This window comes from Ambystoma mexicanum, chromosome 1p (assembly GCF_040938575.1).
Source record: "Ambystoma mexicanum isolate Mex_15411 chromosome 1p, UKY_AmexF1_1, whole genome shotgun sequence".
Classification (NCBI taxonomy): domain Eukaryota; kingdom Metazoa; phylum Chordata; class Amphibia; order Caudata; family Ambystomatidae; genus Ambystoma; species Ambystoma mexicanum.
The window spans coordinates 50,078,460-50,105,995 of NC_090921.1; the positions used below are offsets into that span (position 1 = coordinate 50,078,460).

A 27,536-nucleotide genomic window follows, 5' to 3' on the forward strand; every position below is an offset into this window, starting at 1 on the left:
ACTCACACACTCATTAAGCAAGTGAGATATTACTTAGATTCTAAAAAAAGAAACACACATCAGCATTTTTTGGGGTCATTTGGTGAATTCATCTGCCTTCTTGGTGATGGATTCCTTTGCTTGGAGCCCACCTGTGCCTAGGACCCACTTACATGATGTTGCTCTCTGTGACCCATGCTTCCAACCTGGCAAGAACCACTCAGCCAAAGATTTTAAAAAAGAGAACCCAGGAGGGATATGGGCCTATCAGAGCCTAGTAAATCATGCCGCCCCTTCTTGTCAATAGGTTCAATCAGGGCATAAGACCAAGAGGAGGGTAGGCCGCTTCTGGCAGCAATGGCACTAAAGCCCAAAGTAAGAGTAGGGGCCCACAAATTGGTATTGTGCAGAATATTATCCGGACCTGGCAGCCTATTTGGCTTTTGTCCCTTTATTGCTTGAGATACTTCCTCAACTAGCGTACTCCCCACAGCTGCAGGAGAGCATGTTGCATGGGGATCTGAGGGGGACGAGGACCCTAGAAAACATGCCAGATGTTTCGCACTATGAAGGAAGGACAAATGCTCTAGGTAGGCCTGATCAGTCACCACTGTGGCCAAGCCTTGGGAACTAAATCTATACAATGGATCATAGTTCACTATTTCCCCAGAACATCATTAGATTGTTATTCTCAGGATCAAGCACCAAGTCCCTCCACGAGGCATTCCCAATGCCTGCTTTTCTCAGGGCCAGAGTTGTTTTTATAAGGTGCCCTAGCCACAATAATATCACCTCTGGAATGAACCAGATCCGTCATTGTGGTTATTAGCCTCGCTTTGGATTTGGTGCAGTCCGAACTGAACCACCAGCTCACCTAGTTCCTCGAGTTCATAGTGCGAACACTAATGGTAAATGCCTTTGAGACCTTAGATATTAGGGACGTGAATGGAGCCAGGATATCTTATCGTTCGCCACACTCCTCCCTAGCAAAACATGAATCTCCTGCCAATTAGTGAGAATGAGTTTCTTCATACATTTTCCATGATCAATTGTGGACCATTTTAACCTACTCTTGCCACAATGTACCAAGGCCTTGCCCAGACCCATACTAGCAGTAGGAATATATCTCCATGGAGTCAATAGCTCCAGAACAGTGTGAAAGTGATCACTAACTATGTCCTCAACCACAAAGAAATCCACCACTGTGCTCCAAATTTTAGAAGGGACACAAAAATAATCAATAACAGGGCTACTTTAAGTAGCTGAAAAGGTCACTGTTCCCGGTATATCTTTGGGAAAGCTGTGATTAACTGTTTGCATTACCCAGTCATACAAAAACTTCAGTAACCTAAGGTCGCCTGCACAGGTACAGGGATCCGATATCATCGGATAGGAAACCCTGACTACACCATCTTCAGTATCATCAAAGAGGACACAAAATAGTGTCAGAATACAGTAAATATACAGTCAGGTCCTAGTAGGCCTTGTGGCATTTGGACGTGCAAGTGCAATGAAGAGAGTGCAGGAGATAGGGAAGGGAGGGGATAGAGGGAGCAGGGTATGGGCAAGTTCTGGTGGGTGCCCAGGCGAAAGTGCTGATGGGAACCACTGGCTAAATGCTAGGACGGAGGAATCCCAGGTGGGAAGCACAGCCACCAGGCACGGGGACCACAAGTGCAGTGCTGAAGGGGGTGGAAGGTGCTGGTATCGACTAGGGCCTGATAGCCTATAAGATTCATGAAGGGCCAGGCCCACCAGTCTCAGTGGCAGTGGGGTGATTAACAGGGAAGGTAAAGAGGTAGAGAAAAGCAGAGTTTTGAGAAGTTTCGAGAACTTAAGGAGGTCCAGCCCAAGTCTAAGGATTGTACACATTTGTTAGCATACAGATTGTTCCATTTAAAGAGATTCATTCACTGTCCTGCCGCAGTCATTTCACACATTTCTGGGGGGAGTTGGCCATCTCTCAGCTTAACCTTCATTCCAATTCTGTTGGCTGTCTCCATGACCACCAGTCTGGCTTCAGAGCTGCCAGAAGCACGGAAACTGCTCTCCTGAACATCCGTGAAGATCTGCTCTCCAACCTTGACTCTAGCATTCCCTCTGTCCTCATTCTCCTCGATCTCTCCTCTGCCTTTGACACGGTCAACCACACCATCTTGATCAACCGTCTCCGTGAAAACCTGGGTATCACTGATCATGCTCTGGCCTAGCTGACCTCTCTCCTCTCAGATCAACCCTCCCAGGTCTAACTTGGGTCCTTCCTTTCATCTATCTTCCTCTCTACCTGTGGTGTTCCCCAGGGGTCTAACCTCTCAACCTGGCTTTTCAACCAATACCTGACAACTCTTGCCCACTGCATTGCCGCTTTCTGCTCAAATTCCCAGTGCTAGGCTGATGACACTCAACTCATTTTCAGGCTGCCCTCTGTCACCTCCTCTCCCTCTCTCATCGCTGATTGCCTAACTGCCATTCAAGATTGGTTTTCCACCAATGATCTTTGTCTGAATGCCAGCAAGACGGAGATCCTCCTCATCGGCACACCTTCACCATCCTTTCCCCTCACTCTCTGGCCGGCCTCCCTTGGCCCTCCTACGACCACCACATGCGAGGCTAAGAACCTCGGGGTCATCTTTGAATCCATCCTTTCCTTCTCCGCCCACATCTCTGAGGTCTCTAAAAAGTCAAATTTCCGACTGCACCTCCTCAGAGGTACTCTGCCTTTCCTCTCCTTCCCCCAGAAGCTCATGGTATCCCAAGCTCTAGTTCTCTCTAGCTTGGACTATTGTAACAGCCTCTTTCTAAATTTACCTGCCTCTACTCTCCGCCCTCTGCAACTAATCCAGAACAGGACTGCGAGACTTGTCCTTGGCCTCAAGCCCTGCGATTGTATCACTCCAGCTCTGAAATCTCTCCACTGGCTCCCAGTGGATGCAAGGATTACATTCAAAACCCTCTGCATTGTCCACAAGGCTTTCTGTGGCCTGGGTCCAAAAGACCTTCAGCTATCCCTCTGCAAATACCTCCCCTATCAAGCTCTTCGCTCCTCTACCTCCAACTCCCTCAGGGTCAGTCATTTTTCAAAGAAACAAGCTGGGGGTAGATCTCTGTCTTCGGCTCGGGCCTCCTTCTGGAATAGCCTCCCTGCCACTCTAAAACATGAGGAGAACCATCTGCGGTTCCAGAAGCACCTCAAGACCCTCCTCTTTTCTTCTGCCTTCACTCCCCCTCTCCCCTGCTGATCTGTTCTCTCTTGGAACTTTGCACCTGGCCACCCTCTGTCCTTCAGGCCCAGGTACCTGCTCTCCCTACCACCCTCCCGCACTGTCTCCGGGCCACCCCTTGCACTGGGGTCTGTATTTGTACCCATACAGCCCCACCTTTTCTTCCTGCACTTATCAGACCTACCCTGTCTGGTGCCTTAAACCTAGCACTTGCAAATTGTTGGCTGCATTACCACTGTTTGTTGCCTTTACTATTTATTTATTGTTATTTATCTGTTTCTCCTCTGCTTCACACTTTCCACTTCTCCCTCCTTCCATGCACTTTTCCCCTCCCCCTCTCCCATGCACGTGCGCGTTGTCAATGTCACTGGGCCTAGTAAGATCGCTGTTTTGTTCTCCCCTGTTCCCCTCCCTTGCCTTGTCGCGCTCTGAAACACTTGTGTACGAGCGCGATAGAAATAAAATATCAATCAATCATTGAATGGGAAGCAACTTTCTCTCGCAATTGCCCTGCTTGCATTTTTAAAGGAAATCTTCTCTCTTTTGGGCGATATCCCACATTTAATGAACCTGGTCTTAAGTTTAGAGGAATGAGATTTACAGTATGTTAATAATGCACAAACTCAAATCTTTCTGTTGTGTTATCGGATCTCAACTACTTTGTGGTCTATTCTCATATGAAGCAGGGGATGATCTTGTAGTATGTGTTTTAGGAGGATTTGTAATTGGATGAAATCAGCAAGAATGGTATAATAGGTTGAATGTTTAATAATATAATGCAACTTTCAACTTCTGTTTTTATGTTGTGAAATGTTTACATTTATTTTAAACAATAACCCAATAAAAAGCAAATAAAAACAATGAAAATTAAAAATGTAAATACTGAAAAACAAGAAAACAAATAATCAAATAATTGTGCTAATATATGAGCACATTACTCTGCTAATGTTGAATAACAAATTGACACAATTCCAATGGGTAGTTTTTCCATTTCAGAAATGTTTGTAACTCATGAATGTAACATACACACATTCAATTACTTCTCTCAATAAAATAATGGACTGAACAGAAGTGTGGCTGTTAATGATGAACTCTTAGGCAGTAAGAAAGCAATAAATTCTAGTGGTACAATGTGAGTATTTTTCTAGTGTCCTTTGGGGGATATTTTTGGTAAGCCTATCACCATGATGTCCTCTGGTTTTCTTGCTCCCCCCCCCCTGCTCGAATTTCTCTTTGGTCCCTATTCTGTGTCAGTCCTCGCTCCATGGACTCTGGTGACGCATAGGTCCTGCCTCTTCCCATGGTGAATATGGGATGTGAGTGGACATCTCTTCTGCTGGTGCTATTCTGTTGATATTCTTGCTTTGGATTTTGTTGCATCTGAAAGCCACTCTATTCTGCTTACAGCTCCTTCTTGTTGGAAACTGGTTTTCATCATTCATGGCATGAACTGGGTCCTTCGTGTTTGTGTTGGTGATTTATTATTTTTTTAAAAAAGATTGTATTGGATAAAATTAGGTGTACAAAGCAAAGAGAGAAGAAAAGAAAATATACAAACATCACATTCCAAAAATAGCAGGGGATATGCTGGAAGGAAAAACAGGATATAATAAGGATTAATACAAAGTAAGCGAAGTATAATTCTATCATTTAATATTGCACGTATGCAAAAACATTTTTTTTAAATATTGGGGGAAACAAACAACAACAAATAACAAGATAAGACGCAACTTGGACATGGCACAAACAAGAGGAGGGAAGGAGAACAAGGGTGGGGTAAAAAAAATTTCATGCATCCTGAGGATATTGATTCATAAGTTACTAATGCAAATTTAAACCGATAAAAAGTTATTAAATGGTTACCATTTCAACTGAAACTTGTTCTGTAATTCAGGGGTAGAAGCATTACACCTTTCCAATCTGTAAATATTACATATAGAATTCCACCAAAATGTATAGTGAATTTGGTTTAGGTTTTTCCAATTAGTAGTTGTTTTGCATTGCCACCATTAGGGATAAATCAAACAGATATTTAGCATGTTTGTTGACTGGGCAATTATGCAGCATGGAGCTGCCTACGATGAGAAAATCAAAACAAAAGTCTATAGTAAGGTTAAAAATGCATTTGATGGTATTCCATACAGAGATGCAAAATGGTTCAACATATTGGCAGTCTATATACATATATTTAAAAGAGCCTTGAACTTGTTAGGTGATAAAACACATTTGAAAAGGGATACAGGGGTGATAAAGACTCGGTGGTGGAAAAAGAAAACTGTTTGGATATGGCTTGCAGAGGTGGTAATTGTAGAAATTCTTTGCCATTCAGGGGGTCAGCAAAACTATTGATCCAATCTCTCCAATGATTGTGAAGATATTCAATACTCTGGGTAGGTGCAGAGTATAGTAAGATGTTGTATGAAATAGAAGCAGTCGTATTAGAGTTGAGCATATGAAGGAGTCTTTGCGCTTCATGATTATTGGAATTGTATAACAGTGTCTGGTACATCCTCCAACAAACTGGCCTGCTGTCTGCTCCAGTGCCAATACCGGCTCTCTGTCTGCACCAAGAAGAGAGCCCACTTCCAAGCCTGTGTCTCTGCAGCATCTAACAACTCGGCTGAACTCTTTAAAATCTGCAAGGAGCTGGCCAATCCTGCTGCAGTCTCTACCTCTCCTGTCCCCTCCCAGGTCCTCTGCATGGCCCTGGCTTCTCATTTCATTTCTAAAACTCAGGACATCCTGTCGTCTCTCTCTTCCTCTCCTCGTCCATCCACTCCCTGCTCTTCCTCTGGCCCTCCTTCAGCCACCTCTCCTCCCTCCTTCTCTGCCTTTCCCCTGTTCTCCTCAGTCGAGGTTTCTAGACAAGTCTGATCTATGAAAGTCTCATCAAAACAGATTCACCCATGTTCCTCCAAAAAAAGGATCACATTGACACCATGGCTCCTGCTCTGGCTGATTTCTGCAACCGCTCCTTCACCACTGGAGTCTTCCCCTCCCCCCTGAAGCAATCCCTTGTGCACGCTCTTCTTAAGAAACCCTCTGCCGACCCTTCTCCCCGGCTAACTATCTTCCAATCTCCTTCACTCCTTTCCTGGGTAAACTCCTGGAAAATCTGGCCTGCTTAATCTTCACTCTGAAACTGTTGGTTGTCTCCATGACCATCAGCCTGGCTTCAGAGATGCCAGAAGCATGAAAACCTCTCTCCTGAACATCCGTGAAGACCTGCTCTCCAACCTTGACTCCAACACCCCCTGTGTCCTCATCTTACTTGATCTCTCTTCTGCATTTGACACCGTCAACCATACCATCCTGCTCAACTGTCTCCGTGATAACCTGGGTATCACCGATCAGGCCCTGGCTTAGCTGACCTCCTTCGTCTCCGAACGACCCTCCCAGGTCCAACTTGGTTCCTTCCTCTCTTCTATCTCTATCTCTACCTGTGGTGTTCCCCAGGGGTCTAATCCCTCTTCCTGGCTGTTCAACCAATACCTGGCACTTCTTGCCCACCGCATTGGCGTGCTCTCGCCCAACTTTCAGTGCTATGCAGATGCCACTCAGCTCATTTTCAGGATCCCTTCAGCCACCTCTTCTCCTTCTCTCATCTCTGACTGTCTGTCCACCATCCAGGAGTGGTGTGCCGCCAATGATCTCTGCCTTAATGCCAGTAAGTCTGATATTCTCCTCATTGACACACGTGCTCCCTCCTTTCCTGTCACAGTCTGGCCAGCCTCTCTTGGCACTCATCTTGCTCCAACCTGTGAGGCTAAAAACCTTGGTGTCATCTTCAACTCCACACTTTCCTTGTCTCCTCACATCTCTGATGTCTCTAAGAAGTCACACTGCCAGCTGCACCTCATCACAGGTATTCTTCCTTTCCACTCCTTCCCTCAGAAACTCACTGTCTCCAGAGCTCTGGTTCTCTCTAGGCTGGACTACTGCAACAGCCTCTTTCTAAATCTGCCTGCCTCTACCCTCCGCCCTCTGCAATTCATCCAAAACAGGACTGCGAGACTTGTCCTGGGCCTCAAGCCCCGAGATCGTATATCTCTCCCGAACTGAAATATGCACTGGCTCCCAGTGCAGCGGGGATTAAGTTCAACACCCTCTGCATTATCCACAATGCCTTCTGGGGACTGGGACTTCAATACCTTCAACTCTCTCTTCCTAAATAACTTCCTTCTCGAGCTCTTCGCTCATCCGCTTCCAACTCCCTCAGGGTTAGTTGCTTCTCCATCCAGCAAGTTGATGGTAGATCTCTTTCTTCTGCTGGGGCCACCCTCTGGAACAGCCTCCCTGCCTCTCTGAAACTTGAGGAAAACCATCCCCGGTTCCAGAAGCACCTCAAGCCCTTCCTCTTTGCTTCTGCTTTCTCTCCTCCTCTCCCCTGCTCATCTCTTTGCGGAATCTGAAACTGCACTGGTTACCTGGATAACCTCTGATCTCGGGCCCAGGTCCCCTTCCTGCCAGTTGCTCACCTGCACTGCCTGCCTGGCAATCCTTGCGCTCAGGGACTGTTTCTGTATCCCTACAGCCCCTACTAGCATTTGACACCTGATGTCTGCACTTACCCTTGCACTTGCCACTAGCTGGCTGCACTTTTGTCATTGTCTTATTTATTTTACTGTTATCCTATGTACTGCACTTCCCACTCTCCTTTCCCACTGCACTTGTCCTCTTCTGCCCGCCCCTGCACTTGCACAATCTCAATATCATCTGGCCTCGTAAGATCGTTTTCAATGTCTTGCCTCTGTTTCCACTCCCTTGCCTCGTCGCGCCTTGAAACACTTGTGTATAGGTGCAGCGTAAATGCCATATCATATCATATCCCTATATCAAGTGGAGCATGCGGTTCATTTTGTACCTCAAGGGATGAGCTCTGCGTCTCTTTACAACGCCATTTTGGAGATGCCCAAATGGCTTTGTACTCCCTTGTGTGTGTATTACGTGTACTTTGTTGAACACTGGCTGCTTGCCCAAATTGTTTACCTACTGGATGGTTGGAAATGTGTTTCATGTATTTATTTATTTGCAGGCATGGCATTTTTCAAAAACAGTATGCTATCTCGCTGCCTGGATGTTGTTAATGCTCTATTTGTAATTCCATGGCGACCATATTCATGAGGTCACCAATGACTTGTAGAGACAACCATTTTGGTGGGGTTTCTACTTCATTTAAGAGAAGACTATAGCTCATTAAAAAAAAGGGGCTAGGTTGGGACATGAAATATTACCCCCTGTCGGATACAACCTCCTTAGGACATCCTACTCTGGTAAAAATACCAAGGATGGCCTGAGCAGTAACAGTTCCCATTGGAATAGATTCAGGGTATCTGGCGGCACGGTCCACCGCAACCAATATAAATCGGTTCCCTGAAGATGTTGGAGGGTCTAGGGGACCAAGAATGTCAATCTCCACCCTCTGAAAAGGAACTCCCACAATTGGGAGAGGCACTAAGGGTGCCACTTTCTTGGCTCCACTCTTACCAGATAACTGGCAAGTGTGACAACTCCTATAGTGTTGTTCAATTTCTGCACCCATCTTGGGCCAGTAGAAGTACAATGATATCCTCTACTTGGTCCTCTTAAAGTTTAAGTGAACAGCCAGGTGGACTTCATGTGCCAGCTGTAGGAATCTGAGTCTCAATTCATGGGGTTCCATCAGTCTCCTGAGGTCCCCTGAAATGGACTCTGTAGGCTCACTGTAGTGAGGTCCATCCTGCACTCTGGGAAGCTGCCTGCTGATTCAGACCTTATAGATAGCGATTCTTTCTCTGTCCCCTACTGAAGTCTGTCCTTGAGGGTCCACTTTCTGCAAGCAACGTCTGCAGCTCAGGATGGTCCCTTGGATTCAGATCTTCCAGACAGGGCCTCCTCTTCTGACTCATCAGAAGATCGTTCTTCAGGGGATTCTTCTGGCACCAACTCAGCCTCAGCTGGTGGTGTGGTTACAGGTGTGGTTACATGGGTGACCTCTAGGTTTTCAACAGTGACCTTTTTCCTTGTGGAGGTTTTGGGCTTGGGGCCCTTCTTTCCTTTAGAGACTCTAGGTTTCCCCTTGGTCTCAGTTGGAAGATCTTTTAAGGATGCCTCTCTGGCTTTCCTTGTCAACACCCTTCTCTTCTTATAGGGGGGTTTGGGTGTGCTGAAGACCACACCTAAGGCATTCACATCATTGCCCAACAGTACTCTCCCTGGTACATATGACTGAACACTTACAGGTATCTCTAAAATCATCTCATTACAATTAATGATAGATGACGGTACTGGGCACATTTGGACTGGGCCTCCTGCTAACTTGGTAAGCCTTTTGGGAGCCTTAGCATCTTCCTCAGGTTGAAAGAAACTTGCATCTATCATGCCCCTAGTGTCTCTGATGGCAGGGATGTCCTGACCATTTATAAGCACACCATCTTTATACTACTCTTTTGTATTATCAGGAATGGAATTATAGACCTCAATGTTCTGTTGTTCCCACAATCCCAGAGATACTAAAGCAACTCTAGCCTGAACACCAATGGATTTTTTAGCTTGAGGGTGAAAGCTAGCCTCTGTCATTGGTACATCCACATCATGTGTGAATGCTAAACTGACAGAGGGGATCCCTGAAGGTTTACCCTTGCATCTGTGTTCTCCTTTTACATTATGACCGGACCCACAAACCACACATTTCCCAAAGGTCTTTTAGGGTCTTTTTTTCTGATAACCTCCCTCTAAGGTTGTTTTGGAATGATACTTCTCATCCTTTTTTATGCTTTTTCCCATTCTCTTTCTTGTGAGGAGCCACAGAATCCTTGTGAGAAACCCTGTTGGCCACCCACAAGTCAGCAGCAACTGCTAACTTCTTGGGGTCCAGTTCCTTGGAGTCAGCAAGGTGCTGTCTCAGCTCTGGGGAACTGGCATCAGCAATACTTTCCAGCATGAAGAGACACATCATGCCTTCATAAAAGCTCACCTTGTAACCCTTAATCCACTCAAGAAAGTTTTTCATGCATTCACACCCTCATTGGCCTACAAGTTACAATCTCTCTGCTTGTGGTCCCTAAACCTTTTTAAGTATTGGAAAGGGGTCTTCCCAAACCTGTCTATGAGAACAGTTTTTACCAACTGGTAATCTTGTCTATCAACATCATACATCTCCATCACAGCCATTTCTGGGGGTATCCTAGAAATTACAGTTGGAACAAACTCACTTTCACATATACCTTGTACTTTACATGTAAATTCAAATGTACTCAGCCTGTCAAGAATATCAGTTTTCCCATCATACAAACTCACATAATCTTTAGGGAGGTGGGGCTTCCTGCTTCTTGAGTGGTCTGGCAGAGAGGACTCTGAAAGAGAAGTGGAATCAAGGGACAACATGTTAATCTCTAGTTCATGCTGCATGTCCTTTTCCTTGAGTTGCAGTTCCTTCCTCATTTCTTTGTCTCTCATTTCAGACTGAATTTCCAGTTTTCTAAATTCAAGCTACATTTTCATGTTCTGTATCTCCAGAACCAGCTCAGCTGACATGTTAGATGCCGGTAGGGGTGAGGTTAGAGGATCTTACATCTCATCATCTACCTCATTTCCAGGAAGCTGAAGGCTAAAGGTTACACTTTGACCATCATTATCTTCTAGATAAATTCTTGAAGTAGGGGTTATAGGCCTACTTGCAGTTTGGTAATCCAACAAGCTTTTGATTAACTCCATTTTTTTCCTTTTGTACTAGGACATTTATCTTTGCACATTTCTTTCAGTTTTTCAACAGTACAAGATATACAAGTGTCTGCATTATGGTTTTGCATATGGACAGTATAGTGACCTTAAGGATGGATTATTTGAGTGCAATACAAGCAGGAATCAATGTAATCCAACCTGTGTTGTTGGCAGCGTGTTTCGATGGGTGAGCTGAGCGAATTGTGCGGAAAATGCATTTTCTTCCCACATTTCGGACTTTGCGGGGGTGTCTGGGTAATAAATTCTGGGCCGATTCGCGCAAATCATACCTCTGCGAATTCCCACGGGTGTCCAGCTTTCGGAAATACATGGGGTTCTGTGTTTTCCTTAGTGGCTTGGACACCTGAGGTCCATATCTGTATGGTGTGCCCGTCTGCAGAAAGTGTGAAATTCACGTGTCAAAACAGACTTGGGGTTACCTGTGTTTTAGGCTTTCCCCTTGTTGTCCAGGTCGGTGCTCCCACACATGTGAGGTACCGTTTTCATCGGGACACCAGTGGGAACGAGGGACGGTAGGCCATGTGTTGTTGGGGGCGTGTTTCGATGGGTGAGCTGAGTGAAATGTGTGGAAATGCGTTTTTATCCCCTCATTTCGGACTTTGCAGGGGTGTCTGGGTAATACATTCTGGGCCAATTTGCGCAAATCATACCTGTGTGCGATTCCCACGGGTGTCCTCTTTTCGGAAATGCATGGGGTTCCCTGTTTTCCTTGGTGGCTTGGACACCCGAGGCCCATATCTGTATGGTGTGCCCGTCTGCCGAAAGTGTGAAATTCAGATGTCAAAACAGACTTGGGGTTACCTGAGTATTAGGCTTTCCTCTTGGCGCCCAGGTAGGTGCACTCATACATGTGAGGTACCGTTTTCATCGGGACACCTGTGGGAATGCGGGAAGGTATAACATTTGTTGTGTTTGTGTGGTTTTCATAACGTTTGACCCATTTGCTGGTGCCCTTTGTCACACAGTCCTTTCATTTCCCAAATGTGCCCTGCATTTAGTCGCTGCTTCAGGCACCATACGCTTTTGTGACCTGCACAAGTCACCTACCCTTGAAAAGGTCTGCCTGTGCTCTTTCAAAAAAAGTGTACTTGCCGTTCCTCACCACATTGATTTTCACAATTTACACATGCTAAGTGCGTCTGTTCAGGCCGTGAGCGTAAAACTCCTGTGTTCGATGGCTCAGTGTTTGGCTTGTGGTATTGCTTGTTTTGTAAAACACTACAAAAAATGTGTGCTCTCCTAACTGCAAGAGTCGGGGGAATGTAGCGGAGCATTGCTTTTCTCAAAATTCATAGAAGCCATTGCCGTACCAAGCCAACCATGTCCAACACAAACCTTTTTTTGCTGTAATTTTCCTGCTTTTTCCCCAATGTATGGCATTTTCCCCTACCTAGTTGTTGCCCGACCTACGCAAATCACCCCTTCGTAAACTTGGAATTTTGTCTACTTTTCAGAAACATATGCCTTTTTCTCCTCCAATTCGGCTTTCGTACCCTTTTCTTCCATTCCGTCCATGCATGTCCAATTGACAAAAATGGCAAAAATGGACAAAATCGCCTACCTCTTACAAAACGGTTGATAACCACGTCAAAATAACGTGTTTTCGTTTCCACTCAACCTGTTCTTAAAAGCCAGGTAATTGGGGAATTCAGCACAGCAAACCATTTGTTCCTAGCTCTTACAAGGAAAAAAACACAGGCTTCTTTGTACATCATTGTATTTGAAAAAACACAACATTTTCGCCCTTTTTGGTTATTTACTCTCACCCCCCTACAGCAACCTATTATTCCTGGGTGGCGCTACGACCACCTACATGTGGGAAAAAGAGGAGCCAAATTTGGCCGAGATAGTTCATGTAACAAAAAAGTTAAAAGGCATTGAATGGCCACATACCAAAATCACAAAAAAAGGCCTTGGCACTCGGGGGAAATACCCATGGCACTTAAAGGGTTAAAGGGAGGAAAATGGTTAGTTACTGTAACATTAGCCTGGTTTCAAGGTTCTAGAGAGGGTTTCTTTGCCCACGTATATTAAGTCCCAAAACGCAACCCTAGCTAAAGGCAATTTGGATAGAGGTCAAAGGGCCTCATTACGAGTTTGGTGGTAGCCATGCTCTTATTATGGGCATGGCTACCCCCAAACCCGGGTGTGGGTCCCACAAAAGGGGACTTCCCGGGCCAGGCCGACCTTGGAGGGTCCGGTAAATCACTTTTGCGGGACCCGGACCTGGTACATCGCCATTCCCATTTGAGCCTCCATGGAGCTGTTAAAACTTCAGAAGGGAAAACATGTAATGTGAATAGGGTGAGCAACAGCCCTACGATGAGGAATGTGTGTCACTGTAGTGAAGCTAGTAAAGCGTGTGTGCAAGCTGAGAAAAGTAAAGGAGAAGGAACGGCCCAGAAGGAAATGCCTCATTCCATGCTTTCATCAACAATGTTGTAGGGTTTCAATGTAGCTTTATAGACCTCACCCGAGGGGCGTTCAGGGCGATATGGGCCCTAAAGACAGAGTTACAGGCCTGAGCACACAGCTTTCCGAGCTGAAGAAAGCAAAGGCCAAATTTGGGGCTCTAATGAAACAGCGAGCTATACCGTTTCTTATAGCCTGCAAATAGAAAAGGGTTATTCATCCGCCCAGGGTTCTAATATAAGCTCAGAATATTTAGTCCATTGTACATAGTTGATATCACAGCTTTTTATTAATATGCTCATAGCAATGGTGTGTGTTATAAGGAAGGGAGGTTGTTAGGGAGAATTTTCATAATGTGCTAATTTCCCTTTCCTTTTGAGACCCCCAGCAACTTTGCTGAATTTCTAGGATTTTATTTTTTACCTGGAAAGAGTGAGAGCCTGTTTTCCCACTCTTCCATGTATTTTGATGCGTGTTTTACTTTTGTGTTCTTTGGTTATGGATTTTTAAAACAACTCCATAGGCATCATATTTTGTGTCACACAGCACCTTCAGTGCAGTGGCACAGCGATGTCTTTCAGACTCCCCAAGGTTTAAATACCTTCTCCGGGATGGATTACCGTCTCCCAGAGCATATAAAGTTAAATTGGCTTTACTAGTCATTTTAAATTTACTGACCCAGTACACGCTATCTTCCTATAGAGTGCTGGAGGGGTTGCCTAGCTTCCCCTTAGTGAAAACACTCATGTAACAGTCAAATGTTACCTTTTCCTACTTTAAATGGCTGGTGGCAGTCGTTTAGATCAAACTATCATGATTTTTCCTGACCACGAACAACGGAAGCTAAAATTCGGGTCAGCCATGTTTTTTTCCCATTTCTTTTAGGAAAGGTCCTTCTTGTGTTTGTCTCTGGACACCAAACCAGGTTTGGTCCCTTTGTTCATTGGCCTTTGGCGGGCTTCAGTGCTGTAGCCCTCCTCTGGCGCCTGAGTGTCTGGGGTGGACAGGATGTGAGGGAGGTGCCCGAAACTCCCTGTGCTTAGTCTCCTAGGAGACCTGAATGCACTCTGGCGTGATTGGCCGGCTGGCTGTCCGGCAAGGACAACCACCCGCTGTTTGAGTGACAGCCAGGCGGGAATGATTGGGGGAAAACTGTTTAAAAGCAGGTCTCTGGGACTTGGAAAGCAGAGTCGACCATTGGAATGAAAGAAGCAAAGATGAGCTGAAGGAAGACGACTGCTGCAACTCCTGGACGACCGGTGAAGCCCTGCTGCAGGTCCAAATTGCCTCAAACTCCATCGACAGAGAAGCCCTTCAAGGTTAACTTCTTCCCTTGAGTTTGGTGGGAACAACCAACTAGCAAGCCACCTGGATACCGTCCCCATCTGGTCGAATTTTCATCAGAGTGCTGTTGAAAACCCAATAGCCAGAGGGAAGGAAACCAGCTTGTGGACTTTAAGGCACTCAAACCTTAAACCGACGTCTTGCTAAGCTTTTGGCCTCCTCCCTGGGCAGCAGAGGAGCCTCCCGATGACCTCCTTCTTATCCCCACGACTGAAGCTCAGTTACAGCGAGATCTGCTTGAACTGCCAGGAACAACTGCCTCAGCTACAGCTCTTCTTCAATACAAAGGCACTGTGCAAACGCGGTTCGGAAATCTTTTCGCCCATCGCGAAAGTTTGCGGAAACTTTCTCAACTTCAAAGGCTTGTCCTTCCCTAAACATTCGTCAAACTTTTTGCCTATCCAAATTTTTCTAAACTCTGTGGCAAAGACTTAACCGTTTACTACGAGAACTGTGAAATCCTATACAAAGACTCTGAACCATTGATTTTGGCCCAGGCCTGTGAACTGAATTGCTGGTTGTAGTTTACTGAAATCCTTTGTTCTGTCTATGCAAATATATGTGCTGTCTATTCTTATAACCTTGTATTTTTACTCCTTTTTAAAGTATCTGAAGTGCCATTTTTCTCCCACTTCAGGCACGCTGAACTTGTTCATTTACCTACCGGTTATGTAATTGTGGTTTATAATTGTGTGATAAAGAGCTGCTCTTGCTAGTGTAATGTTTTCAAACCGACTGTGCAAATAAATGTTTATTCTTTTACCAAGAAACTTTGAGTAAGTGTTTGTTTGAATCATTGTCATTGTTGGTCCTTTGTGTAACTTGTTCTACTGCTCACTTACTCTTGAGATAAGTTTGGCTGCTCAGCCATCACTACCACTTTACTGTGTAGTACAGGCTTGTACCAAAGGTGAATTTGTACTGTCACTTGTAGTCTTAATTGTGAGTAGTGTTCCCAACGGGTACTGCACATGATTCTGCCTAAAATAGGTGTGTGTATTTGTGCAAGATGAGGATGAGAGAGTTTGAGAGAAGTTGAAGGAAGAAGCCGTTGGGGCGCTGAAGAGTATATAATACAAGGATCGAGGTTCCACGTTTCAAGAGCATTCAGGATATCCTCTTTCTCTGCATGGAATATTCCGCTTGGATGAGTTCACATTGGCACTCTAAAGTGCTAAAGTGCAAAGCAAAATTGTTGTCGAGAGGTTGCATTCCTCACCAATATAAACACCTTTTAAGAGTATGGCCATTATATTTCCTTCTCCTTCTCTTTCAAATTTTAGGGCTGTGTGGTCTGTGGCCCACCTATTTTGAAAAAGGATATTCATGCAGTAAATAAGGAAGTGTCACGTATAACACGCTGTTAGTACTTTGGTTTTGGGATAATGTTAACTTACAAAAACATTGCAATCTAATTCATTGTCTTTGGTCGACATTTCTTGTCTGTGGAAAGGGAATGGGTGTTGCCAAATACAGCAACAAGCACCGCCACTAAGCATGCTAAGTAGACATTTGCAACCACAACACTGTCTTAGCAGGCACAGTTCATCTTGGGACCACAAGGAAAGTCACCTGCTTGTGGAAACAGTTAAAACTTACAGAATCGTGGGCAATGGAAAGACCTTGCAGACAAGTGCATAATGGGTGAAAGGCTGAGTTGGCCTTGCCGGGATTCGAACTTGTGACCTACAGATCCTACTCAGATAGCAACAGTGAGAGCTCAACCCACTGAGCTATCCCACTGGCTATTATACCATCCTTTCATCACCTATTGTTGTATCGATATTGTTTTGGTCACTGTGCAGATACTTTGTAGAGTGTAATTCTGTGAGTTCCTTGTTCTGCATGAATGCTGTATTTAATGGCTATTCTGTTGTGCCCTCCATCTGCAGATTTGAGAATAACAATTATTGACAATGGCAGATTTCGAATTCGGGGGATGCAGTCTAACATTTTAAAAGTGAACAAGTGTTCACAGCATTATTTTTCAATCTATCAGTGAGAAACACCTGTATTTCACTTATGGGAGAGCATCAGGGCGGACTATATGAACCGTTGCATCATCCTACATCAGCGGGATACCATGTTGTAAATCCACACAGTATTGTGCATGCAATCGTTGTTGCTATTGTCGAATAGGAAACCCAGTGACAATCTACCTAGTAAAGCTAAACTCTTCATGTATGATACCTGGCATGACACCAGGATGATGGTGTCATTGTGACCATCATGCTTATAGTTTGTCACAGTTTTCTGTCTCACTAACTTTGAATCCACTATATGCAACTGTAGTGGCATCGTAAGTGCAGGAATATAGATCTAAATTGCCAGCATTTGTAACTGCTCCCCAGATGTTGGAATTGTTTAAAAAGGAAGACATTGAAAAGATTCATTGAATCAAATTCAAAAACATAATAGAAAAGTGGTATTCTTTGGACAGATTCACATATGGATAACACAAATTCTATAGTGTTTTGTCAATCATGCTGGCCCTATTGATCCTGCCATTAGGACCACTCACTCTCTTGTTTACAGGCTTTGTATGTATCCACACAGATTTATTGAGCTTTCCCTCTCATTAGAGGTTGGCAGCGTGTCGCCGTGAAATCATGTTATTAAGGCCCTTGCAGTCTGTGTTCAATCTCAAAATCCAGCATTGCTCACATTTGTAAAATAAGGCATTCATGTCTCCACCTCTAGGTGGCTTTTTAATCTTTTCCAGAATGGTCCATTTCAGCTGGTCTCACTCCGATTCTAATCTATAAAGGGTTCTACCCGGTGTGCATTTTCGTTTTTATTTCCGATGTTTGGTTATTCTATTATTTGTTTTTTATTGCTCCGTTTGTCGAGTTACAATTCCTAAAGTTCTTGTAAATCCACTTTGTGTACCACCCTATATCTTTTTCTTTACTACGGGAAGTTAAGCGCACAGTGAGCATGGCCCACATGGACTATGTCTGATGAGTTTTGGTTGGGACCATAGATTCTCCATTTCTAATGTACCCATCTGGTATGAGTGCAAAAGAGTGCCCCTCAGGTTCTCACGTCTTTTGACTGCAAATCTTGGTTGTGGAATATTAACATTTTCTATGTCCAAAATCAGGCATAATATTTGTGATCACCGTTTTGAGTTTGTTGACCATTGGTGAGTAACTCAGCACTGTTGTAATTTTATCAATTGGATTTTGTTTCGTCATACCTTGTCTCAATGATACTTCTCATGGTATATTTATGGCTCCCTTTCATGTATGGAATAGTAATTTGTGAGTGAGGATAGCATTGTTCCGTTAATTGTGATGTTCAATTTCCTCCCTTTAGGTCAAAGTCTTGAAGACTAGAATTGTTTCTTCTGTATCTGATGTATTGGCTAAATGATAGATTGTCCCAAAGTCTTTTTGGATGATAACTACTGTAAAGTAGAAGTCAATTTATGTCTGCAGGGTTTTGGATAGATTTCCTTCTTCAGCTACTATAGTTAAATCCAATGACAAAAATGACATCTATATATCTGACCCATACTCTGCAAATTAGTTCTGTTATGTACTGATGTACAAATGTTCGATTTATACAATTCAACAAAATATTGTACGGCCCCAGTTGCTGAGAGCGGCAGGAGTTGCAGACTCCGCAGACCCCTCCGAGATACCTCCCTACAAATGTCTCAACATCTCAGTTGTATGCCACGTTTCCTGAAGGGAAAGTGGATTCAATAATATAAGACAGTTTCAGCTGGATGATCAGTGCCTTTGCTACTGTGCCTTCTTCCTCAATGTTGAAATTTATAGCAACTACAATATACAAGGTTACATTCCCAATCTCTCCTGCTTCACATCACTATGCTGAATACATATTTCTTTTTGTGACTTCCTAAAACTACATCATACCTAGCCTCTGCTCATGCTAGAGGCTTGACAACAAATGTGTTACAGTTCTGTAAATGCTCATGTACTGTTTGGCCAGTGTCTTGATATTTACAATTTCCTATAAATCTAAATTGGGTTGCATGTCCATTTCTAAATACTAAATACCTAAATACCTGAACTCTGCACAAATTACTAGTACGTGAACACTAAGGCTACGTAGCTCTGCTTGAAAGTATTTAAACTCTTTTCTCAACTGCTGTGAGTTTATTTTGAAGAATACAAAAAGTGTTAACTCCATTGCTGACTTAATTCACTGAAGTTCAAAGCGTACAATCCGTGCACCTCGGTTAGTGCCATTTATGCTCTTCTCTCTGCCTGCTGACAACAGAGTCACTACGAGCTTCTGCACGCCCCAAGTTTGCTCATGTCCAAAAAGGTCTTCGGCTTTTTTACTAAAAATGCACACCCATGTCCATGCACAAACAAACACACCATTATCAAGCCTCCTCTCTGCGAAGTTGGAAGCCCTTGTGTCACTACAAACCAGCTTTCGCTGCGGCCTCGTGCAACCAGAAAATGCTAACATTGCTCTCCTCAAATGCTGACAAATCAACCAAGACGAACTTGCACTGCTGACCACGGAAACCGGCATCTAAGTCTTTTCTCAATAATTTAAATGTCTTCTTTTTCAGCTTTCTGACCAAATACAAAAACCAGAGTCTCTTAACTTGCAGATTCAAATTTTAGTCTTTCCAAATAAAATATAGCTCAGTCTGTCTCCCATCAATGTTTTCTTCATCATGTCCTTCAGAACATTTCTCGCGTATTCCTAATCCTCTCCACACGTTGGGCCCAAACAGGAGCCCACACACAAACTAGGGCCTTCTTTCTTCAAGGATTTGGTTGAAGGGCAGTTAGGAACTCTCACCAAAGTTTCCTCATACCTCATTGGAGAAATATGAGCCAATCATTGTTTAAATCCTCCTTCACCAGAATGGAAAGGGCTCATATTCAGGGCTTTCGTAAGAAGGAGATGGTTAAGGAAAAGGAAATGGATCTCTTAGCACACAATTCTATATCATTCCTACTATCTTCCTCTGACAACTCTACAGTGTCTATGAGTGAACCCCCCACTCTGCGCACAACTGGCCTGATAGTCCTTATACATAGACCTGCCCAACTAGGAGCAAAAGTCACTCCCATGGCAGCGCTCAAAATATGTTAAAAAGTGGTCCCTGAAAGTTAAAGCAAAGCTCTGCTAATTAAAAAAGGAAAAAAGTCAGAATGTCCAGATGGATATTAGAGTTATGTACCAGAAGTAATGTTTCATGTTGCAGTGTTTTTGTATACAATTATTCTGTATCTAGAGTAAACAAAAGTGTCTTTAACCACATTTAGCATGGATGTGCAATCTCTGGAAAAGGTGTTTAACTGCTCAAATGGGCTTTTTCTTTTGAATTTGAAGTGCTGAATTTCAGCATTTAATTAACTCTTAAATATTGGCGATATGTCCTTATTTTTCTCCTAAATTAAATAAATGTCATCAATGAATCACGTGTTGTAGATGATACCAGGTAATTCCTCATGCTGACTCAATATTATATTTCTCTAAGTCTTGAAATAACTTGCTTGCCAAGATAGGGCCAACATTGTGCAACATTGATATGCCATTCATGTTAAGATTAGTGGTTTAGACATCCACTTCATGATAAGTAATGTTATTCTGTTGTTACATTCATAAATGGAGTTAAAATACAGTTAAATTATGGCTGAGCTAACATTGGTTATGGCGATCTCATTTGGTGCTAGGTGCTTAACTTCTTAATGTTTATGCAAATGTAATTAATGTAAATATGTTTTATCACTGTATGGTATATTATGTATATATTCTGTCGTCAATTTATTGTGTTGGAAATGTTTGGGTTATTACCCATATTAATAACATGTATTTACTAATAGGATGATATAATGGACAAGCCCGAGGGCACCAGCACATCATCTACAATGTGTTTCCCATTAAAGTGTGCTTGGGAGGAAGATCATCCTTCTCCGGTAAGTGTGCCACAAGCTAAAAAACCTGCGTGTGTTTAACTTAGAAGATTTAATGGGATGCACTTGGTCATGAGAGATGAGGAACTTCACATTTGAATATATACAAAATTGCGCTTGAGGGTGTGTCCAACCTCAATACCCTACAAACACCCGGTTTCTGAGGCAGTACTTTGAACTTCATGCAAGAGTCACAAAGACTTCATAAAAGTAACCTCACAGAGTGAGGTAACGCTGACCTTGACCACTTGCTCAAACATAAAGAGCTCAGATAATACAATCCTTATTAAAACCAAGGGGGTTTTATATTTTTTACTCAACCTGGCCGGTGTATCTGAGAGCTTTGCTCAAAGAAGGTCTATCAAATTTGAAATATAAAATGTAGGTTTTCTAGATGTGAAAAAATAGAATGATGATGTGTGAATCTGAGATTCAATTGTGTCTCTACAATTGTGTCTCTATTTCTTTACTCTTATAATCCTACGTTTTCCCAGATATGAATGGGAGGAAGCTGCATGTCAGTGAATATTTCACACTTGCACATTTTTATTGATAAAGCATATCCAATTTAGGTCAGACTCTGTTCTTTCTGAAAGATTTGCAAGGATATTAAACAGTGTATTTTAATAATGATGTATTAAAAACAAGCACTGTCAATATTATTTTACCATCACAGATCAAATAATGGAACCAGACTGTTGCAACTTCTTAACCAAAATATCTTTACCTCTCAAAAATCCATATAAAAAACCCATGCATTTGGCATTTTGCATTTGAACGTCTAATTACTTTAATTCATTTATACAATCTCTGTCAGTTCTACATAATTTGATTAAAGGAGTATTGTTACTAAAAAGTGCCCAGCTTATGCTGTGTTCACACTGAACCAATCACTCCTTTAACTTCAGGACTAGCCTGAATCTTGCTGCTAACAGAATCCCTTCCATTCTCTGAAATAATTCAGTGTATCGGTTTCAATCGAAATAAAGCAGCTCTCTTGGTGCAACTTTATCTGGGTTACAGGACATCCAAACAAAAAACAAAATATATTTTTTTGTCTCTGACCTAATTTGAGTGTACCAGATAATCTACAATACATTCTCAAATGCTTCCTTGTGGTCAATAACATAGTATATTGGCTAATCAAATACAGATTCCCAAATGCTTTCTTTTTTCTCTAAAGCAGTGGATCACCAAGAATGCATATTATTTGTTTGGAAGTCATCAGTCACAAATTCCTAACTCTACCTAAAATTCATAAAACTATTGTTAATCTACCTGGCCGTCCAATGGTGGCATGCTCAGTGCTTGAACCTGTATGTCAATATATTGACAAAAGTGTACAACTCCATAAAAATGTTAAACAATACAGGTTGCACTATTAAGATCTTTGAGGACCATCCATTTGACCCTGAGGTAGACCTTTTGAGCTTTGATAGTCTTGTTATATTTTAAAAACTAGGCCATTGAATGTATCAATGATATCCTTGTAACCACGAAAGTGCCATATAATATACATCCGTAATTTATTATAGAGCATATGATGATTGCATTAGAGAAAAAATATTTCCAATTCGACCAGACTTTCTATCAACAATAAACTGGTGCATCTATAGGACTAGCTTTCGCCCCAAGCATGGCAATTTTGTGTGTTGCTACTCTTGAGGAACAACACATTCTTGCATGTACTCATCAATTTGTGCATCACATTACCCTACAGATATATTAGAGATATATTGGTGATACTATAGTAATTTGAAGATGTGACCCTAATACATTATCTCTCCTCCTCCACACTTAGACGAATAGCATTAATCCACACATACAATTGACCATGATGTTTGATTCGTACAGCATTGATTTCCTTGATTTACATGTTTTTCATGATAACAATAAACTATCCACTACACTGATTCATAATCAGACTGTTTTTAACACTTTACTGCATTACTCTAGCTTTCATCACAGGGTTCTTTGCATCATTAAGGGTCCGGCGATCACCCTGCCGGTGCTACCAGCAGGTTGCGGCCTGACCCCGAAAAAATTATCGGCACCTGACATCCCGGTGCAACAGTGCTAATCCGAGTCCGGTGGCCGGGAAGTCGGATGCCCCGTAATTTTGTTGGTCTAACGACATTCCCTTCGCCGTTCACTCCAATATTATTTAATCCCAAATTACCCCTGGGGTGTGATTCTCAGGCGTTTCTTAAATGGAAACAAGCAGGTTGTGAGAAAATGTGTGATTTATTTGTTGGCAGGGATTTTAAAACCTTTACACGATGTACGTTGGATTTTGGCCTAGATGATAAGGAGCATTTTCAATATTATCAAGTACGCCATTGGATACTGGCACCCCTATTAAAAAAGGCGGCTATTGGAGAGCTTACTCCTTTTGAAAAATGTGCCACTACTAATCCAGGTAATAAGGCTCTAATATCAAATATTTACAAAATTTAAAATGCATTGTCTTCTGCCCTCCCTTGGCCTTACAAGTCTAGATGGCAGCTCACACTGGGGCACCAATCATAGACAAGGAATGGGAAGGATTATGGAAATACATTCATAGATATACTCAAGAGTTTTGGTATGAATGACTTACTCAGTGGCACTACGCACCTGCTTGCCTCCATTAGATTACATCTTCTCTGTTGGAACAATGCTGTTGACAATGTTGGGCAAATAGAAGACTGGGGGCATGTCTGGTGGCAATGCCAGGTGTTAGCAGGCTATTGGGCAGACATGATAATTGCATGCATCAATTATTCAGAATATCGAATCCTTGTTAAATGAAATCACATTTGTTGTTTATTTTTTCTCCCAATGTGCATCGTAATTCAAAGCAAAAACGTACACTATTTGTGGTATTACAGTTGGCTGCGCTATTGGGAATTGCACACAAGTGGAATTAGAGTTATCAAATGGTTTCATTGGATATGGAACTTTGTGGCATTAGAATTGACTACTGCTGTGATTCATGGTAAACAATCTAAATTTTCCAATGATTGGGCAGAGGTGCTTGAATTTTAGCAATCTGACTTTAATCTACAGTACTGCGAGTTCTCGATATCTGTTAATTTTGTATATTGTATGATTTGTACCATGTAATGGGTAAAAGTGGGGGTATCCAGATGGTGGGGAGAGGCTATGTTGTGATATATTAAATGAAAATAAAAACAAAAGTTAAAAAAAAACTATTGCAGGACACTAATCCTGCAAGCTTAATTCACAGTGCTTTTCTACAAAACAGAACATTGTTTGTATTGATTTTTAACAGAATGAAACCAATAACTAAATTAATCAATAAATTACAAAAAGTTCTTCTAAGCGTGCTCAGTGTCAGTGTAGAGACCTTTTCACACTTCTGTGATGGTGAATGGATTCACACAAGCAGCACAGAACCATGGTTCAATGAAGGAGCTTATTTACAAGAACAACAAAAAACAATTGCCACATACAATAATAGTCGAGGATATGAAATGGTGGAACAAACCATGATAGCAAAAGAAATCCTTATAGAAAAAAAGTCCTCAACATACTCCTACGTCCCGTCCCCTTTCCTCCCACGTATTCCTCATCTTATGACAGACTCCCATAGCAGTGACAATTTTGGAGGCGGCAGTACTAGTTTTAGTTTTCGTGAACAAAATGCAGAACTGCCTTGGCAAATAATCCCTCATTGGAGGAGGCAGTATACAAGCAGTAATTCTTGACAAAAGTATGCATTGTTTTCCAAGTTGCAGCTGCACAAATATCTGCTGCCGGGACTCCCCTCTTTAGAGCCACAGAAGTAGCCATTCCCCTTGTAGAATGGGCTCTAAGCCCATCTGGTGGGTCTTTTCCCGCTAATCTGTAGCATTCAATTATGGCTAAGATGATCCAGCGGGATATGGTCTGTTTTGTTACAGATAAGCCTAGTTTATGACTAGTATAACCCACACATAGTTGGTCATCTTGTCTCAATTTAGACATCCTTGAGATGTAAAAACGAAGAGCCCTCTTGGGATCTAATCTGTGCAGTCTCTCCTCTTCCTTGCCCAAATGAGGAGGAGGATAAAAAGTTGGTAGTACTATTTTTTGTGACAAATGGAAGTCCGAAACTACCTTTGGTAAGAATGAAGGTTTAACTTTAAGGACTACCTTATCCTTATAAAAAATAGTATATGGTGGTCTGCATGAGAGAGCCTGAAGTTCACTAACCCTGCGGGGTGATGATAGGGCCACAAGAAGGCCAGTTTTTAGTGTTAGTAGCATCAATGGACAGGAGTGCAGAGGCTCAAAAGGTATGCAAGTCAAGAATTATAATACTAAATGTAGGTCCCAAGTTGGGACATGAAAAGGTATTCGAGGGTATACGTTAGTAAGTCCTTTTAAGAATTGAATTATTAGTGGTATTTTGAAATATGAAACCTCTTCTGAGGTTCGCTTGAAAATGGACAGCGCAGCAAGGTATCCTTTGATTGTTCCTATCTTGAGCCCAGATTGGCTAGATGTAATAGAAAAGAGAGCACTACTGGAGTGCCACATTGAAAAGGGTCCACATCCTTATCTTTGCACCAGTTACTAAACCTGTTCCAGCGACATCGATAAAAACATTTTGTTGCTGGCTTTCTGGCCGAAAGCAAGACTTCCATTACGTCATCCGGAAGATCCCAATCCTTGTATCTCAACCTCTCAGAAACCATGCGTGAATGTTGAGTGTCTTGACCTCTGGATGGAGAACCCGACCTTCGAGAAGAGCTGTGGAACGAAGAATGAGACTCTGGTGAGCTTGATGAGAGTTCTCTCAGTGTCCTTGTATCAATGCGCCCACTAACGCTGATGTCTTTTTTCCCCATAGGGGCCGGGGTCCGGAAATGCCTGGATGCGGCACCGACCCGAAACAAAGATCAATCCAGAAGAAATCAGGTAAGTCTTTAATGGGCGTTGGGTAACGTCTTTTCATGCGCCCACTAACGCTGATGTCTCTTTTTCCCCTTAGGAGCGGTGATGTGGCTGCGAGTCCAGATGTCGCCGTAGAACGTGGTGGTACCTTGTGAGTGAGATGCGGCGCTGCAGCGATCGATGCGATGTGCTTTTAAATGCATGTCTTCCTTTACAGGACCGTCGGCGAGATGTCTCCGGAATGCGGATTTAGCAGGTAAGGACTCTTCTTTACCCTTTTCTCTTCTCTTCTCTCTTTGCAGGTGTTCCAGGATGCTGGCAGGAGTGGCAGAAGGCAGAATGCAGGAGCAAACACGGTGAGCGTCCAGCTGCTAGATGCAGAACAACGCGAAGCGTGAGTTGCTGCTTGGGCGTGGCTTAAATAGCCTTCAAAGTAGTTCCAGGTATGTATCCTTCCTCTCAGGAATGTATTCCTCCCCTGACCACACCTGTGTGGTTAAGTAGTTCCAAAGATAAAGTAGTCTCATTCAGGCCTCAGAAGGACTGTGGCCCGATATGAGCCTGGCGCCAAGGCGCCAGGACTGAGTCCAAAGAGCCCCTACTTGAGGCTGTTGTGACTTCCCCTGAAGACATGATGTCTGCCTCTGGGGTAGCTGGGTCTTGTCTGGCACCTTGGAGGTAGGCATCATGACACAGGGAATATGTTGGATCTTCTGCAAGTCCCGAGCGCAGTTGCTCAGGATCTTCTATGGTGGGCTTGCAACAACAACATTCTCAAGGGAGAGTCTTTTTGGCAACCATGGCCGGAGATAACAGTAGTGACGGACGCCTCACTCACAGGGTGGGAAGCACACACCAACGATCTGACAATCAGCGGTCGGTCTCCATCGGAGTCCAAACTACACATCAACCTTTTGGAGATGAGGGCAATCAGACTAGCGCTGAAGGCCTTTCTGCCCTCTGTACAGGGAAAGAATGCCCTGATAATGACGGACAACATGGTGGCCATGTGCTACCTCAACAAAAGAGGAGGAGTAGGGTCACTACCAGAGAGGCAATACAGCTATGGTTCTGGGCAATACGAGAAGGAATCTCTCTATCGGCAATTCACCTAGCCGGAGAGAAGAACACGGCGGCAGATGCTCTGAGCAGGCAGAGCATGGTCTCTCACGAGTGGGAGCTGGCTCAGAAAGTCCTTCTGGAGATCTTCGCCCTTTGGGGAATCCCTCAAGTGGATCTGTTCGCCACCGCGATCAACCGGAAGTGTGATCAGTACTGCTCAAGGGAATTTCCTCAAAGAGGAGCTCTGGGAGACACATTCCTAATGGAGTGGAAGTTTCCACTGCTGTACGCGTTTCCCCCAGTCCCCGTGATTCCTCAAGTAATCAGGAGGTTGAGAAAGTTCAGGAAAACCATGATCTTAATTGCCCCGGATTGTGCCAGGAGGACGTGGTACCCGGACCTTCTAGACATGTCCATCTGCCCTCCAATATGTCTTCCGCAAAGAGAGGATCTTCTCTCGCAAGAGGAAGGTCGGGTTCTCCATCCAGAGGTCAAGACACTCAACCTTCACGCATGGTTTCTGAGAGGTTGAGATACAAGGATTGGGATCTTCCAGATGACGTAATGGAAGTCTTACTTTTGGCCAGAAGGCCAGCAACAAAATATTTGTATCGATGTCGCTGGAACAGATTTAGTAACGGTGCAAAGATAAGGATGTGGACCCTTTTCAATGTGGCACTCCAGTAGTGCTCTCTTTTCTATTACATCTAGCCAATCTGGGCTCCAGATAGGAACAATCAAAGGATACCTTGCTGCGCTGTCCATTTTCAAGTGCACTTCGGAAGAGGTTTCATATTTCAAAATACCACTAATAATTCAATTCTTGAAAGGACTTACTAACGTATACCCTCCAATACCTTTTCATGTCCCAACTTGGGACTTAAATTTAGCATTAAAATTCTTGACTTGCATACCTTTTGAGCCTCTGCACTCATGTCCATTGAGGCTTCTAATACTAAAAACTGTCCTTCCTGTGGCCCTATCATCACCCCGCAGGGTTAGT

The 27,536-nt window shown here is 43.3% G+C and overlaps 1 protein-coding gene across 1 annotated transcript in view; it reads left to right on the top strand.

Annotated features, from left to right (window-relative positions):
• LOC138579547 (microtubule-associated protein futsch-like) overlaps positions 1-27,536 on the top strand; it is a 1,023,262-nt gene that overhangs the window by 563,716 nt on the left and 432,010 nt on the right. Inside the window, exon 12 of the mRNA XM_069650064.1 lies at positions 20,501-20,593. Coding sequence (XP_069506165.1) covers positions 20,501-20,593 — 93 coding nt within the window. The remainder of the gene's footprint in view (positions 1-20,500; positions 20,594-27,536) is intronic.